The 15429-nt window shown below is 32.3% G+C and overlaps 1 protein-coding gene across 2 annotated transcripts in view; it reads left to right on the top strand.

Annotated features, from left to right (window-relative positions):
- Positions 1-9199, top strand: part of LOC111700238 (uncharacterized) — a 23692-nt gene extending 14493 nt beyond the window's left edge. The window contains exons 3-10 of one of the 2 annotated variants that reach the window (XM_023471105.1): positions 2053-2121; positions 2435-2503; positions 4017-4110; positions 5090-5162; positions 6355-6431; positions 6668-6707; positions 7942-7990; positions 8987-9199. In XM_023471105.1, the coding sequence (XP_023326873.1) occupies positions 2074-2121; positions 2435-2503; positions 4017-4110; positions 5090-5162; positions 6355-6431; positions 6668-6707; positions 7942-7990; positions 8987-9184 (648 nt within the window). In that variant the 5' untranslated portion in view covers positions 2053-2073 and the 3' untranslated portion in view covers positions 9185-9199. The remainder of the gene's footprint in view (positions 1-2052; positions 2122-2434; positions 2504-4016; positions 4111-5089; positions 5163-6354; positions 6432-6667; positions 6708-7941; positions 7991-8986) is intronic. The other variant, XM_023471106.1, reaches the window with a different exon arrangement.
- Positions 9200-15429: the final 6230 nt, after the last annotated feature.

Genomic DNA, 15429 nt, shown 5'->3' with positions numbered 1-15429 from the left:
GTAGGACAAATGATGTGAAGGATAAATAAAGAGTAGGACAAATGATGTGAACGATAAATAAAGAGTAGGACAAATGATGTGAAGGATAAATAAAGAGTAGGACAAATGATGTGAAGGATAAATAAAGAGTAGGACAAATGATGGTAATGATAAATAAAGAGTAGGACAAATGATGTGAAGGATAAATAAAGAGTAGGACAAATGATGTGAAGGATAAATAAAGAGTAGGACAAGTTAGAGGATAAGTAAAGAGTAGGACAAATGAAGCATAAGCAAATGATTTGACGGACAAATGAAGCAAAGGAAAAATATAATGTAAGACAAATGATGTGTAATACAAACAAAAAGTAGGACTAATAATGTGTAGGACAAATGATGTGTAGGACATGAAGCTTATGACAAATTATATTTAGGACAAATGATGATTTCTCCTAACTGTAGGCCAAATGGTATGTAGGACAAATGATATGTAGGACAACTGATTTGTAGGACAAATGATTTGTAGGACAAATGATTTGTAGGACTAATGATTTGTAGAATAAATGATTTGTAGGACTAATGATTTGTAGAATAAATGATTTGTAGGACTAATGATTTGTAGGACAATGAATTGTAGAACAAATGATTTGTAGAATAAATGATTTGTAGGGCAGATGAGTTGTAGGACTGATGAGTTGTAGGACAAATGATTGTAGGACAAATGATTGTAGGACAAATCATTTGTAGGACAGATGAGTTGTAGAACAATGATTTGTAGGACAAATGATTGTAGGACAGAAGAGTTTTAGGACAGATGAGTTGTAGGACAAATGATGGTATGACAAATGATTTGTAGGAAAGATGAGTCGTAGGACAGATGAGTTGTAGAACAGATGAGTTGTAGGACAGATGAGTTGTAGGACAAATGATTGTAGGACAAATGATTTGCAGGACAGATGAGTTGAAGGACAGATGAGTTGGTGGACAAATGATGGTAGGAAAAATAATTGTATGACAAATGATTTGTAGGACAGATGAGTTGTAGGACAAATGATTGTAGGACAAATGATGGTAGGAAAAATAATTGTATGACAAATGATTTGTAGGACAGATGAGTTGAAGGACAGATGAGTTGTAGGACAAATGATGGTAGGAACAAATTATTGTCTGACAAATGATTGTAGGACAGATGAGTTGTAGAACAATGATTTGTAGGACAAATGATTGTAGGACAAATGATTTGTAGGACAAATGATTGTAGGACAAATGATTGTAGGACAGATGAGTTGTAGGACAAATGATTTGTAGGACAAATGATGGTAGGACAAATTATTGTAGGACATGTCAGACTAATTTTTTTGCAAACTAATTCAATAATGAATCATGAGTTCTATGGAACCTCTTCAAATGAATAAAAGTTGAGTTTTAAAAGAAACGAAACACTAAACCAAATCCAGATAAGATCTATGTGAAATATATCTGTCTTATCTCTAAATGTCAAACCTCGACTCATTTCTCTCTTTGAAGATAATATCTATCATGTATTCTCTAGCTTTTCCCACGCTAAACTAAGGTATAAAACTCTTTAGCGTCTCCCACGCTAAACTAAGTTATAAAACTCTAGCGTCTCCCACGCTAAAGTAAGGTATAAAACTCTAGCGTCTACCACGCTGAACTAAGGTATAAAACTCAAGCGTCTCCCACGCTAAACTAAGGTATAAAACACTTAACTCTTCTTCCTACTATACAGGCTATCAAGCTATACTGCATTAGGACTAACTTCTCGATGAGAATAACTTGGTTATATAAGTTCTGCGTCTAGAGGTTTACACAAAACTGATATTTATTGTTTACAGGTTACAAAAATATATTAATAAGTAGTTAGTTAACAATAGTATCCTGAGGGTCAATAGTCTCAGGCCAGCATTATCTTGATCTCTGTAATCTCCTCCACCTTCTATTGGGTTTTTATTTCACATGTAATTTTGCAATATAAATAAATATAATAAATAAATAAATATATAAACAAGCTAAGAACTTTAAGATATAAATATAGATAAATAACTTTTTTTCAGATTTGAATTGATTGCTAAAATGAGCCTAACCTACGACGCTTTGGAGAAACTTCTAGTTGTAAAGAAGGTAAAATGAAGCTGTTTTGTTGGGGGGGGGGGGGATATTAGGCTTTAACTAGCATGTCTTTCCATTTTTTTTTATACTTGTAAACTAAAAAATATTTTTTTTCAAGGTGTGACGCGAAACGGGGGAGTAAAAATTAAAAAAACTAGAGCATGTGTTTGCATTTTTATACTTGAATTTAATTTTCTCCTTTAAATCATTTATTTTTCAAAGTAAGGGGTTGGGGAGAGAGATAAAAGTTCACACTGCGCTGGGGAGGAATGAAGGTTTAGCAGTAACATAAAATATTTTGACCCATGGTTTTGTTTTTATCTAGGAGGAGGTTGTGAACCAGGGGAACGGAGAGCTCGGTAAGGTGGAGAAACTGGTTCAGGAGTTCTTCCAGGTAAATATCCGTCTCCCCTCTATACCTCCGTCTAATGATGGTCAATTTGTTTTTGACACTTAAAAGGCATTACAAAATATTGTTCAATAACGTTGATGTTTGAACATGGAACCTTTGATAAGTTCCAAAACACTATAGTTTTGAAGAACAACCCTAGTTAATAACTGCGTATACAGTTGAATTATGTATTTCGTAAAATTACGATGCCTAATTTTAAAATGAACAAGTGTAGTTTTTAATCATTTAAACCTTGGCCTGTTCAGATTAATTGTTAAGATTAGAAATAAAGTATTTGTTAACGACCTTCTCCGGTTGTATTGCAACAATTATAGAAAAGCAGATATTAACTAAATTACTCGCAAGAAAAACAATTAGAACTTTCTAGAGATAAACAGTTTTTTAAGATTTTAGGAGTTATCGTAAAAAAGAATTATGTTTAAATGAAAGGTAAAAAACGGTTTTAATGAGGTTTTTTCAATGCTAGGAAATAATCTTTAAATCATATCCTTCACAACATCTAACTGTCCGCGGGACCATCACGTAAAATATAAACCTGCTATGCAAAATTTTTTTGAAAAAATTCGTGCATTTTATGTACAATTATATACAACTACTTTTTCGGGAAATCCAAAATTTTGCTAACCACGGGTTTCTTTACCAATTTTATTAACAATCCCTTATAAAAAAAATTAAAATGATTCATGAGTCTAACCAATTCTTATTATGGTTGTTTATTTGGTTTGCATTTATGCCGATTAAAATAAGATGTTAAAGCCGACCTCCATACACAGGAGAGTATCTATGGAGTTAATTAGAAAGTTGCCTTAAGGAGTTACGCGCGGTTGCCGCTGCCGTATTAAATTATAAGAGAGAGATAAGGATATATTTTAGGGTTATGTTCGGTAGAGAAAATTTCAGGACCGAGCGCTACGGCTAGGACTGGCTAGGGGACCAAGCGCCGCCCCTAGGATAGGCTACGTGGCTGAGCGCCGCGGCTAGAACAGGCTCTCTCTCTGTCTTGTAATTCAATGCGGCATGCGTGTACCTCCTTTGCGCTTCTGCCAGTTAATTAGGTTAAGTCAAATCAGATTAAGCGCGCAATGATTGGCATCTTATTTTCTTTTCAATTGTAATGCCCCTAATTATTTTAATTTTGAAACATGAATATTGAATATCTCTAAAAACATATTCAGAGTGGATATTGTTTATCTCAAACGTTTAATCTCGATATTCAAAGTATGCACTTTTAAATTTGAGAATTATTTCCTGATTCTCCATTAAAGTTATCCCTGCAGGGTATGACCATCATTGGATATCAAAGAGAAATTAGATTGATTCAAAAATCTGGATGATCAATGTTTGATCTCAAGTTCTGACTTCTGGACATTTTTTAGCTTTTTGTTAAAAGTCAAAATTACAGAATACTGGGCGGCGATTTAGATTAAAAGAGAGAGAAAAAAAAGCCAGTTTTTACGCGGGTCCGTAATTGGTTATTCATGCATATGTTTTCTAGATGAAGGTCCCCCATGGATCCGAGATACTTGACGTTGCTGCAGGGTCAGGAATTCTCTCTTGTCTCCTGCAATCAAAAGGATACTACAACATAGGTAGACAAAAGATTTATTGTAGAAATGAAAAAGAAAATGAAAATAATGGTTAAATTTTTATTACTAGGGACTGAAAGCGTTATTTTTATTAAATTTACGTGCTAAGATGGCAATTCCTGATTTACAACGGTACTCTTGAAACCTTTATCTGATCAATAATGTGGAAGATGTTGTCGTTTCTCTAGGTTTAAAAGAGTTTGATTCTGAATTTTGCTACAGTGCGATGCGCAAGTCACTTTTGTAGAGAACCCACAATTTAAAATTATCAGGTTTCAAAATTATAAACATTGCTTTCAAACTCATACTTGATCAGACTAGTCTTTTAAAGGTACTATAGAGGGTCACTTAAATTTACGCTTACAATCCCTTTAAAACTGAAAGATATGTTAAAAAAAATGATAAAATTAAATAAGGATTGATTAGATGCTCTTGATGAAATCAGATGGTGTTTAATGAATTGACCTAGTTGCTTGATTTGATGCTCATAATGAAAACCTAGATGTTATTAATGAATTGACCGAACTGCTTGATTATATGCTCAGAATTTAAACCTAGATGTGATTTATGAATTGACATAACTGCTTGAGTAGATGCTCTGGATGTAAACCTAGATGTTATTAATGAATTGACCCAACTGCTTGATTATATGCTCAGGATGTAAACCTAGATGTGATTTATGAATTGACCGAACTGCTTGATTATATGCTCAGGATTTAAACCTAGATGTGATTTATGAATTGACCGAACTGCTTGATTAGATGATCTTGATGTAAACCTAGACGTTAGTAATGAATTGCCCTTACTGCTTGATTTGCTCTTGATGAAAACCTAGATGTGATTAATGAATTGACCTAACTGCTTGATTATATGCTCAGGATGTAAACCTAGATGTGATTTATGAATTGACCGAACTGCTTGATTAGATGATCTTGAGGAAGACCTAGACGTTTGTAATGAATTGACCTAACTGCTTTATTAGATGCTCTGGATGAAGACCTAGATGTTATTAAAGAGCTAAAGCAGTTGAACATGTACAGGAACTATATACATAGGTTAGTTCAGGCACATCTTAAACTGGGAAAGGAAAGGAGAAGGTTAAAGAGACCAGACTGGAAAATAGTGCAGGAAAGAGTCGGAAAGAGTAGAAAGTAACGGATAGAGGCGGAAAGAGAAAGCAAGACAAGGATAAAGAAGGAAAGAGAAAGCAAGAGAAGGAAGGAGAAGAAATGGAAAGAAAAGGAATGGAAAGAGACGAAATGGAAAGAGAAGGAATGGAAAAAGAAAAAATGGCAAAAGAAGAAATGACAAGAGATGGAATGGCAAGAGAAGGAATGGAAAGGGAAGAAATGGAAAGAGGAGGAATAGAAAGAGAAGGAATTGTAAGAGAAGAATGGTAAGAGAAGGAATGGAAAGAGAAGGAAAGGTAAGACAAGAAATGGAAAGAGAAGGAATGGAAAGAGAAGGAATGGAAAAAGAAAGAATGGAGAGAGAAGGATGGGAAAGGAAAGAAAAGGAAATGAAGGAAAGAGAAGGAAAAGAGAAAGAGAAAAGTACAGTTTTAGATGTTTAGAAGATTAATTTAGATTTCTTGCAAATGTAGAATATCTTAAGTATTCTAAAATAAGACTGTTGTTCTTGGAAAAGTCTCATTAGTCTCCTTTTGAATTTCTAGCTTGAAGAAATACAAACGAGAAAGATTTATCTTGGTTTTCATCTATTGTACTTATCTCTGGTGCAAATTCCCAACCATTAAGTTCGTTGTTCGTTTCTTTGCAGAAGATACTGAAATCTAGGATTTTTTCAGATCTAATTCTAAACCAGGGTTTTATACAGGATTACTTGCAAAGGATGAGACTGTATCAACGACCTTAAACCCTTGAAATATGACGATTCTAAATGGCTTATTTAATGATTTAAAGAGAGAAACAAGTTTTAGTGTTGCAAGGAATCTTGAATTTATTGAAAGACTATTTAAATTCCGTTTGGTTGTCTTTGAAGTCTAATCCTTGGTTAACCCTTTATGTTCTCTAACATTTTTATAATACACACCATTATGTACACCCATAATATTTTTTACAAACTTAGGGATTTTTAGTTAGTCTTAGGTCGCAATTAATGAATAGTGAGAAGTTGAACTAGGTACGGATAGTTTAATTCACATGTCTACTTCTCGCTAATAAATAAATCCAACCTCTTTAAATTCCATTTTTGTCATTTTTATTTGAATTTTATTTGTTTATTTAGCGCTGTGAAGGGTGTAAGATCTACTGGTCTGGAATCTAATGTTTACGATGTTGTGATAACTGCTGGAGGTTTTGCTAATGAAAAAAGTATCCTATAAACATTATAAAAAGTATCCTATAAACATTATAAAAAGTATCCTATAAACATTATAAAAAGTATCCTATAAACATTATAAATATTTGAACATTTTTAGAATACATTACTCCCCCCCCCCCTCCTTCTCCATTTACTTGAAAACTCTAAATATTAAATTAATTCTTTGGAATTTCCTAAATATAATTTTTAAATAATATGGTTAGAATACTTTAAATTTAGGATGCTATAAATCCACTGGATATTACCGAGTTGATCAGGTGATAGATCATTTTCCAGGCGCGCAACTAGGGGGGACCATTTTTTTGCCGCCATATTGAAAGATTTTTTATATTTTCCAGTTTGCAAGATTTAGTAGTTTGTTGAAAGTAATAATCTGTATATCAGTAAATATTTTGATGCGATATGTTTGTTCTTTTGAAAAATTGGTGTCAAGTTTTTGTGATATGTTTAAAATGAAATTGAGAATTTGAAACTGTTGATGCACTTTTCTTTCACAGAGTTCATTTCTTCTCTACTTCAAATTAGATTTGCTTCCTGCTTTTTATGTTTTCTTCTCTGCAGTTTTCTTCAATAAGAAGAAAAATAAAGTTTAGTTAAGTATCAAACTTTTTGCAATATTGTTACTTTTGTGTTTGAGAACTTCAGCACATTGTGTTTAAATATTTAGTTTTAGGCTTCAGAAGAAAACAATTTGTTTAATGATGGTGTTAGGGTTAAAATAAAACCACATAAATATGTACAAGTTTTTAGAATTTTGTACACTAGTTGTTTTATCATATTTTCATTTATTAAGCGGTGATCTTTTTTGTCAGTCCATTTAAAACTGATGAACCCCTTGAAGTCTTATTTGCCTCAAATTTGGATTGGATAAATCTGTAGAACCATGGGAATGTTCTTAGCTTGGATTAGAGTTTGTTAGTAGGTTGACTTTTATAGGGAAAACTTAGTTTTCAGGCAAAGTTGCGTTCCCAAGCTAGCCATATTTCAAGAGTTATTGTCTTGATAGATATATACTTGATTTGATTTGATTTGATTTGATTTGATTTGATTTGATTTGATTTGATGCATTAAAGGGGCCGCTTACTATAATGAAGAGAACAAATAATAACACTGGGAACTCTTGCATTATGGATATTGAGATCAATGCTTGATCTTGTTTTTTGTTAATCTGCAGATTAATTTAATCTATTCAATGTCCCACATGGTAATCGTAGCTAGTCAGGGGTTGAATGGATCAGGGGAGGTTAAATAAAAGCAAGATATGGAAAGGTATAATTTCTTATAGATCCTAAAGTTCAATGTGACCACAGTGGTTATCGGGATGAAGCAATCGGGATCATGAGTATTGAGTATCCAATTACAACAGAAAAGTTTCCAGCTCTGAGTTAACTTTTGTCTTTTCAAATTTTTTCCAATAATCGAACTGTTGCGTACAATAGGTCAAACAAGGTCCCTCTGGGGGTATTTTTAAAAATAAAATAAAACATTTAGGATTCTGCGTCCTGAAGGTCATCTCCTGTGGACTATGAGAGCTGCCCAGGTTAAAAAAAAATATTTTGAATTTCAAAATATTTTATTACAAAACACAATTCTAAATAACTCAAATCGAATGAATGGATGAATAAATGAATGGGTTAATTCAGATAATAAGTATTTATTTATAAAACTGATTCTTTGATCTCCTATATTCGTTAGGGGAGAGGGGGGGGGGGGCAGTTGGGGAAGCAAAATGTTTGAAAGGCAACTTGACAATTTTATTGGAATTTAAAAGATTGTTTGACTTTTGAAAATACATTTAATACTATTATTTTTGAGTTTGTGACTAATTGAAGGGAGTTTTTCAATTAAAAATGTTGCAAAGTTTTTCTACACAGATGTCTAAGCAAACATTTTAATGGCAAATTTTTAAACTCTTGAGTTACCAAGAGGAATATTTTTTTCTAAATCTAATAAAAAGTTTTTCTTGGTTCTATTGAATTGGATTTTGAAGAATGAGAATATATTCAGAGTTATGAATTTAATTTCCTATGACTTGCCATTTTCCGATCTGCAGAATATTCAAACCCCACAAAGGAACTTTTATATTTGACAGACTGAATAAATTAAAAGTTTGTTATCTTTGTTTTCATTGATCCAAATCTCATTGACATAATTGACAAATCTCAGTGCTGCCCAGAACCCCAGTAAAGGTTTTCTGTACATAATTCTCTCAAATATTGTAGTACACCTTTAAAAAACATATTGGGAGTTTTACAGATGTATCTTTATTGATATTTATTTTGTTTTGGAATACCAAAAATCTATTGCTTTTTAGTATAAGGGTTTCTAACGACTTTAAGTTTATATTTTTCATGTTGGTTCCAATAGCTTTGTCCCATTATCTGATTACTTTCAAAGTTCTTAGATTTTAGTGAGTTCTTGTGCCATTTTAAAATGACAGTGCTATTGGTACAAAACTGGAGGCGTGGGGGGGGTGTTAATGACCCCCCCCCCCCCATCAATTACCATTTTAAAGTTGAAAAATCAATCATTGTAGGATGAGAGATGTGCTGAGTTTGGTCTGCTGCTGGCCAACCTACGGAGTCTCGAGCGCGCCGGTCGAATTCAGATAATCAAGCATCAACAGTTCATAGATTATGATGGACTGGTGAGTAGTTTTCTTTTTTCACCTTTTCCAGATTTGGATCCTTGTTTCCGGATTTTCAAATCTGTCAAACTGGATCTGGATCCTTAAAACTGTCCTGTCAAATCCTGATTCCGGATTCTAAATCCCTTCTGCTAAAACTAAAACCTGATTATGAAACAATCCTTTCAAAACCATCCTGCAAAAATGGGATCCAGATCTTAAAACCCTTTTGTAAATCTGCATCCTTTTAAACCTCCCTTCACAATCTGGATCCCGAGATTTGTCAACTGGATTTGGATCCAAAAACCTCCTTTTTAATCTGGAGATAAATGTTACTGCTTTCTTGGATGGGCGCTTCTAAAACTTGTTTCTGAAGGGATGGGAGGAATGGTGGGGGTGAATTTAATTTCTAAATAGAGTGGAATCCCCCCCTTCCCCACCACCTATCCTTCTCCCTGAATGGTATACTTTTATTAAACTATTAATGGACTATGGTTACTAATATGACATTAGATTGTATTGTATAAAGTCAATAAATAATAAAAATTCAGATGGCAGATTAAACTTTCAGGAAAAATTCTTTTTATTAAGATAAAGATTTAAAGCTTGGTTGATAAATCATTCCCCCCACCCCATCCCCACTAATCCACAAAAAGCACTAAGAAAATTTTGAGGTTTTTAATTATCTTATTTTGGAGAAATATCTCCAATTTTTTGGGGAGATAACTATCAATAAAGAAATTCAAGTCTAAAAACAAGTCCAAACATTTATTCTNGGGGGTATATAATCGCCCCTGAATTAATATAAATAATAATGAATATTGTCACGGTTCAGCCTTTAGAGATAAAGACTATTCATCTTCTTTTCTGTCCTGACATGTTCATTGTCCGTATCATATCAGCATTAATCATGAATACTCACATCAGGAAAACCATAGTAAAAGGAAATATGTTTTTTTATTATTTTTTCGTAATTTTTCTTTTGTATGTGCACTCTAATTGTTAAATTAATAAGAACAGATTGGTATAAATCAATTTCTTCTCTTACTTTTTCAGTAATATTTTGCCAGGAGGGGGCTGCGGGCTGCACATTTTTCAGTAATATTTTGCCAGGAGGGGGCTGCACATTTTTCAGTAATATTTTGCCAACAATTTCTTTAGTTGTGAATATTCAAGCCTCTGAAGACAGTGGGATTGAATTAAAATACAGTTTAAGTTGAATTCAAATTTAATTGTTTAAATGGAGCACTTGGACCAGAATTAATCCAGTTCAGTCTTGAATTTCAAGTTTAATTAGATTGCAGGCCTCATAAGATGCACAAGCTAACGTAATGGGCAAGCATTAGTGAAAAAATTTCAAATAAACAAATTGAAAACTACCAAATGTTGGACCAATTAAAATTTAATTCTAGAAATAGGTGGAATGGAAATTGAATTAAAAAATATTAACTTTTCAAAAAAAACTTTAAAAGCTTTTACCCTTAGTATTTATATGCTAGACTTTATAATGTTTTAAATTATTCATAGGATTTAAACTGCATTTGACAACAGATTTTCTTGAACAAAGAATACTTTCAATTTTCTTGTCTTCAACTAAGTTTTACAATATACCTCAACTTTATTCTGTAAAGCTGTTTCTTCTTGTAATGCTCATATTTTATGGCATGATATAATCTTTTTTATTTATTCTCAATGTTTATCTGTATTGCAGTACTGCTAACAAATGTTGTGACTTGGATTTTTTGTGTCTTATGCATTCAAGCCAAAGAAATAAATGGTCCGGAAACAGAGAGCTAAGAATATGTTTCCAGACTTTCTGTCCCCGCTGGTATCATGAGGTAGAGAAGGCAAACCACACTTTTTGTTCAACTGAACCGCAAATGATGTCATCAACTGTTATAAATCTTGACTGCCCCCTTTTTTGTTTAACAATTTTTTTCTGAAGTCTGAAAAACTAGTGCAGTAAGCTTTTCATCCCTCGTATCACAGTACGCAAGCAAAGTTGTAAGGGAGGTAATTCCATAAACATACATCATTATTTCCTTTCTAAACCTTACCCCCCCCCCCCCCTCCTCATATTAGCTTTTATTTGCCGAGTTAAGTTTTAAAAAATATGATTTTAATTTAATTTATTTCCCCTCCTACTAATTGAATAATAATTGTTTCCCCTCCCTCTATGGGGTTGAGGGAATTCTTGAAATTATATTTTAAAACATAATAATTTGAAATGTACTTAAAGACTATAGAGAGGATTTTTCGCCTAATTGGAAATAAACTTGTTTCCCCATTTTTGGAAAGAAAACTACAACAAAGACAATTCTAAAAAGTCTGAGGCCCAGAAAAACTAAAACCTCAATCATTGCGCTTACAGAAATCTTAATTTTGTTGTTTTCATTTTTTTTACAAATAATTTAATTCTGTTCACTTCATCAAAAGAAGTTCAAAAATAGACAGTGCCAAAGTATGGATAATTTCAATATCAACAAAATTTACAAGAAAGGGGATTTTTTAATAACAGTCATGATCATTTTGACTTGAAGGAACTGTTATTCTGACCAGAAGAGACATCAATAAATTAAAATGGTTTATTTGCAGGGTGGCCAAAATGTACGGATTGTACTGATTTTTTTGTAACTCTAAAATTGTACGGATTGTACGGATTTTTTTCATATTGTACGGATTGTACGGATTTTTATCCTGGAAATACACCATTTTTTTTTAATTTTCACTCATTTCAGAAAATTTTTCATGAAAATTTCAAAAAAAAAATCTCGTCAAAATATAGTTAGTTTAACTTATTTTCTGCATTCTAAGTAATATTAGATTGATTAATGTTTCAATTGACAATCAAAATTCATTGATAATTTTCGAGATTTGTACCAGAAGTGCTCATTTGAGAATATGTTCCAGAAGTGTTCATTTGAGAATATGTTTATCTATCTGTCTAGCTGTCTATCTGTCTATCTGTCTAGCTATCTGCCCAACTATCTGTCTAGCTATCTGTCTAGCTCTATTTCTAGCTATATGTCTAGCTATCTGTCTAGCTCTATGTCTAGCTATCTGTCTATCCATCTGTCTATCTATCTGCATGTCAGTGTATCTATCTTTTTATCTATCTGTTTATATATCCTATCTGTCTCTCTGTTTATCTATGTGTCTATCTGTTTCTCTGTCTATTTATCTGTCTGTCTGTTTATCTATCTATCTATCTGTCTCTTTATCAGATCTGAGAACATCCTCTCAGGTTTCTTCTGTTTATCTGTAAATCTTTTCATTTTTAGTTTAATATTAACTTTCTTTTTATTGGGTGCAACCCATGTACTACCTCCCACCCCGCTAATTTTAATTATATTAGATCCTAAATCTACACTCCACTCTTTCTTATTGTAACTTAATCGTTTGTTTGTTAAATGGCCTAATTCACACCAATCTAAACAGTTTTAAAAATTAAAATCAACGCTCTTTAGTTCTCTAGTTCTCTGGTTCTCTGGTTCTCTAGTTCTAGCAAAATGTTTGAAAGGCAACTTGACAATTTTATTGGAATTTAAAAGATTGTTTGACTTTTGAAAATACATTTAATACTATTATTTTTGAGTTTGTGACTAATTGAAGGGAGTTTTTCAANGTTCTCTAGTTCTCTAGTTCTCTAGTTCTCTAGTTCTCTGTTTCTCTGGTTCTCTGGTTCTCTAGTTTTCTAGTTATCTGGTTCTCTTGTTCTCTAGTTCTCTAGTTCTCTAGTTCTCTATTATCTAGTTCTCTAGTTCTCAGGTTCTCTGGTTCTCTGGTTCTCTGGTTCTTTGTTTTTTTTGTTTCTCTGGTTCTCTGGTTTTCTGGTTCTCTAGTTCTCTAGTTCTCTAGTTCTCTAGTTATCTAGTTCTCTGGTTCTCTGGTTCTCTGGTTCTCTATTATCTAGTTCTCTAGCACTCTGGTTCTCTAGTTCTCTGGTTCTCTTGTTCTCTGGTTCTCTAGTTCTCTAGTACTCTGGTTCTCTAGTTCTCTGGTTCTCTAGTTCTCTAGTTCTCTAGTTCTCTGGTTCTCTGGTTCTCTTGTTCTCTGGTTCTCTGGTTCTCTAGTTCTCTAGTTCTCTAGTTCTCTAGTTCTCTAGTTTTCTAGTTCTCTAGTTCTTTAGTTCTCTAGTTTTCTAGTTTTCTAGTTCTCTAGTTCTGTGGTTCTCTGGTTCTCTGGTTCTCTGGTTCTCTGGTTCTCTGGTTCTCTAGTTCTCTAGTTCTTTATTTCTCTAGTTCTAAGTTATCTTGTTCTCTAGTTCTCTAGTTCTCCAGCTCTCTAGTGTTTAATAGTAATGTTTAAGTTTAATATCTTTGCAACCTTATGCGGTAGACTTTTGTTATTACAAGCTGTGAATTCTGCCAGATTAATCAGGCTTTATTTCAAAAACCAAAGGTTTTCAGGTTGCAAAGATAAATGGATTTTAAAATTGAGTTTAAGTTGAGTTTCTTCAGTTGATCTTATTTTTCATTATTTCCGGGTTCTCATCATCATTATTTTTCTTAAATGTACTGATTGTAGGGATTTTTTCGAAAATTGTACAAACTGTATGGATTTTAAAAGAAAATGTATGGATTGTACGGATTTTTTTTCGAAAACTGTACAGATTGTAAGGATTTTTTTTCGAAAATTGTACTGATTATACGGTTTTTTTCTGAAAATGTACAGATTTTTGTATGGATTTTTTCAAAAAAGTTTTGGCCACCCTGTATTTGTTTCTAAACCCAAATTTTGGGTTAAACATGTTTTTAAACTAGTTTTTATAACCCTTGTAGAAAAGTAAAGAAATAATTAACAGAAATTTTTGATGCAAATGGTAAAGACAGCAGTTCTTTGTCTTAGAATTACTTAATTTCAGTATTTACAAAACAAAATTGAAGATTTAAAAAATACATTATTTTATGGAATTCTATCAGTATTAAAGGGGAACTAGAGCATTTTTGAAATCTTTCTCTTACCTTTAAAAACTAAACCTATTGCTAAAGGATTTTCTGATCAAATCAAAGATAATGATAGGTGAAGAAATATGAAAAAGTAATTCATATGGTTGAGGGGAAATTGTCTTTTCTAAGAGAAAATGGATGAATGTATCTGATAAAAGCTAATTGCCATACACTAGCAGTACTCTATCTGAAGTCTTATTTAAAAAAAAAATAAAATAGCTGTAAAAGATAGGCTGTCAAAAGAGAATGGTGAAAAGGGTTAAGCAAATAAGGATTATAAAGATTCATAAAGTTAAAAAAAAAATATTATAATAGCTGATTGAAATCTGTATGATAAGCTATAGTATAAATAATATTAGCTGATTGCTATTTTACATATGAATTCTATCTGCATGATAAGATATATTATTATCTGATATTAGCTGATTGCCATATGATTTCTGTATAATATCTGTTTGATTAGTTACATTAGACATTAGAATCTTGTAACAGAAATTTGCCATATGGTGTATCAGTATCTAATGTCAGAGTCAAGTAGTTCTTAGCTTGGTCCTATCATCCATTATTTTCATTATATTGTAGAGGATCCCCGAAAGAGTATTATAAAATCCGCAAATCAATATCATTGGTTTCTGGACCCAGAGAATACCTACTCATCTTCTCTCCTTTAATATACTCTTATCATGTATTTACATCTAGGAAAAACAATTGTGATTAGTGGCGTCTAGTGCAAAATTGTACCTATTTTGTGCAACTTGCCTGGAAGGTATTTTTCAATATTTAAAAAAAAATTGGGGGTACCAATATTTCTGAACTTCAGATTTTGAGAGTAAAAAAGGTTCAAGGATTTTTTTGGACCATTGGAGGACCAAAAAGTTCTGAAAAAATATTTATAAAATACCATAAAGGAGAGTTACACTAAAAACATTACAATTTTGCACCAGATGCAATTAATCACACTTTTTTTTGACTCACCCTGTATTTCTCCCAATACAGCTTAAATAAAATATCAAGTAACTTCAAATTTTCTCTCCAGAGATTCTTGTTGAGTAGTGGAGCAAGGTATAGAGAATTGGTTTCTTTTCCCTACTGTCTCATTTACTACAAAAAGAAATAGGGCTTTTGATACTATGTTGGATTCATGATAATCCTGAATTTAAAGTTCAAAAGGAGATTTAAATGAAAACCTAAATAAACTTTAAATATCTTTAAAATCCTAGTGGGTAACCATGTATGTTAAATTGTTTAATTATAGATTAACTAGGTTTTCAAACTAAGGTTTTCATAATCTGGGATTCATCTTGAAATGTTAAACTTTTTAAGAAATCACTTGTTATTTATGACTTTGAATTAGTAGAACTATGACATCTGACTAATAAGCTAATTCAAAGTGAACTGAAATGC

The sequence above is a fragment of the Eurytemora carolleeae genome, unplaced genomic scaffold (genome assembly GCF_000591075.1).
Source record: "Eurytemora carolleeae unplaced genomic scaffold, Eaff_2.0 scaffold86, whole genome shotgun sequence".
Lineage (NCBI taxonomy): Eukaryota > Metazoa > Arthropoda > Copepoda > Calanoida > Temoridae > Eurytemora > Eurytemora carolleeae.
Note: the sequence above shows the minus strand (reverse complement) of the source record. Positions and strands in the feature narration are given on the sequence as shown.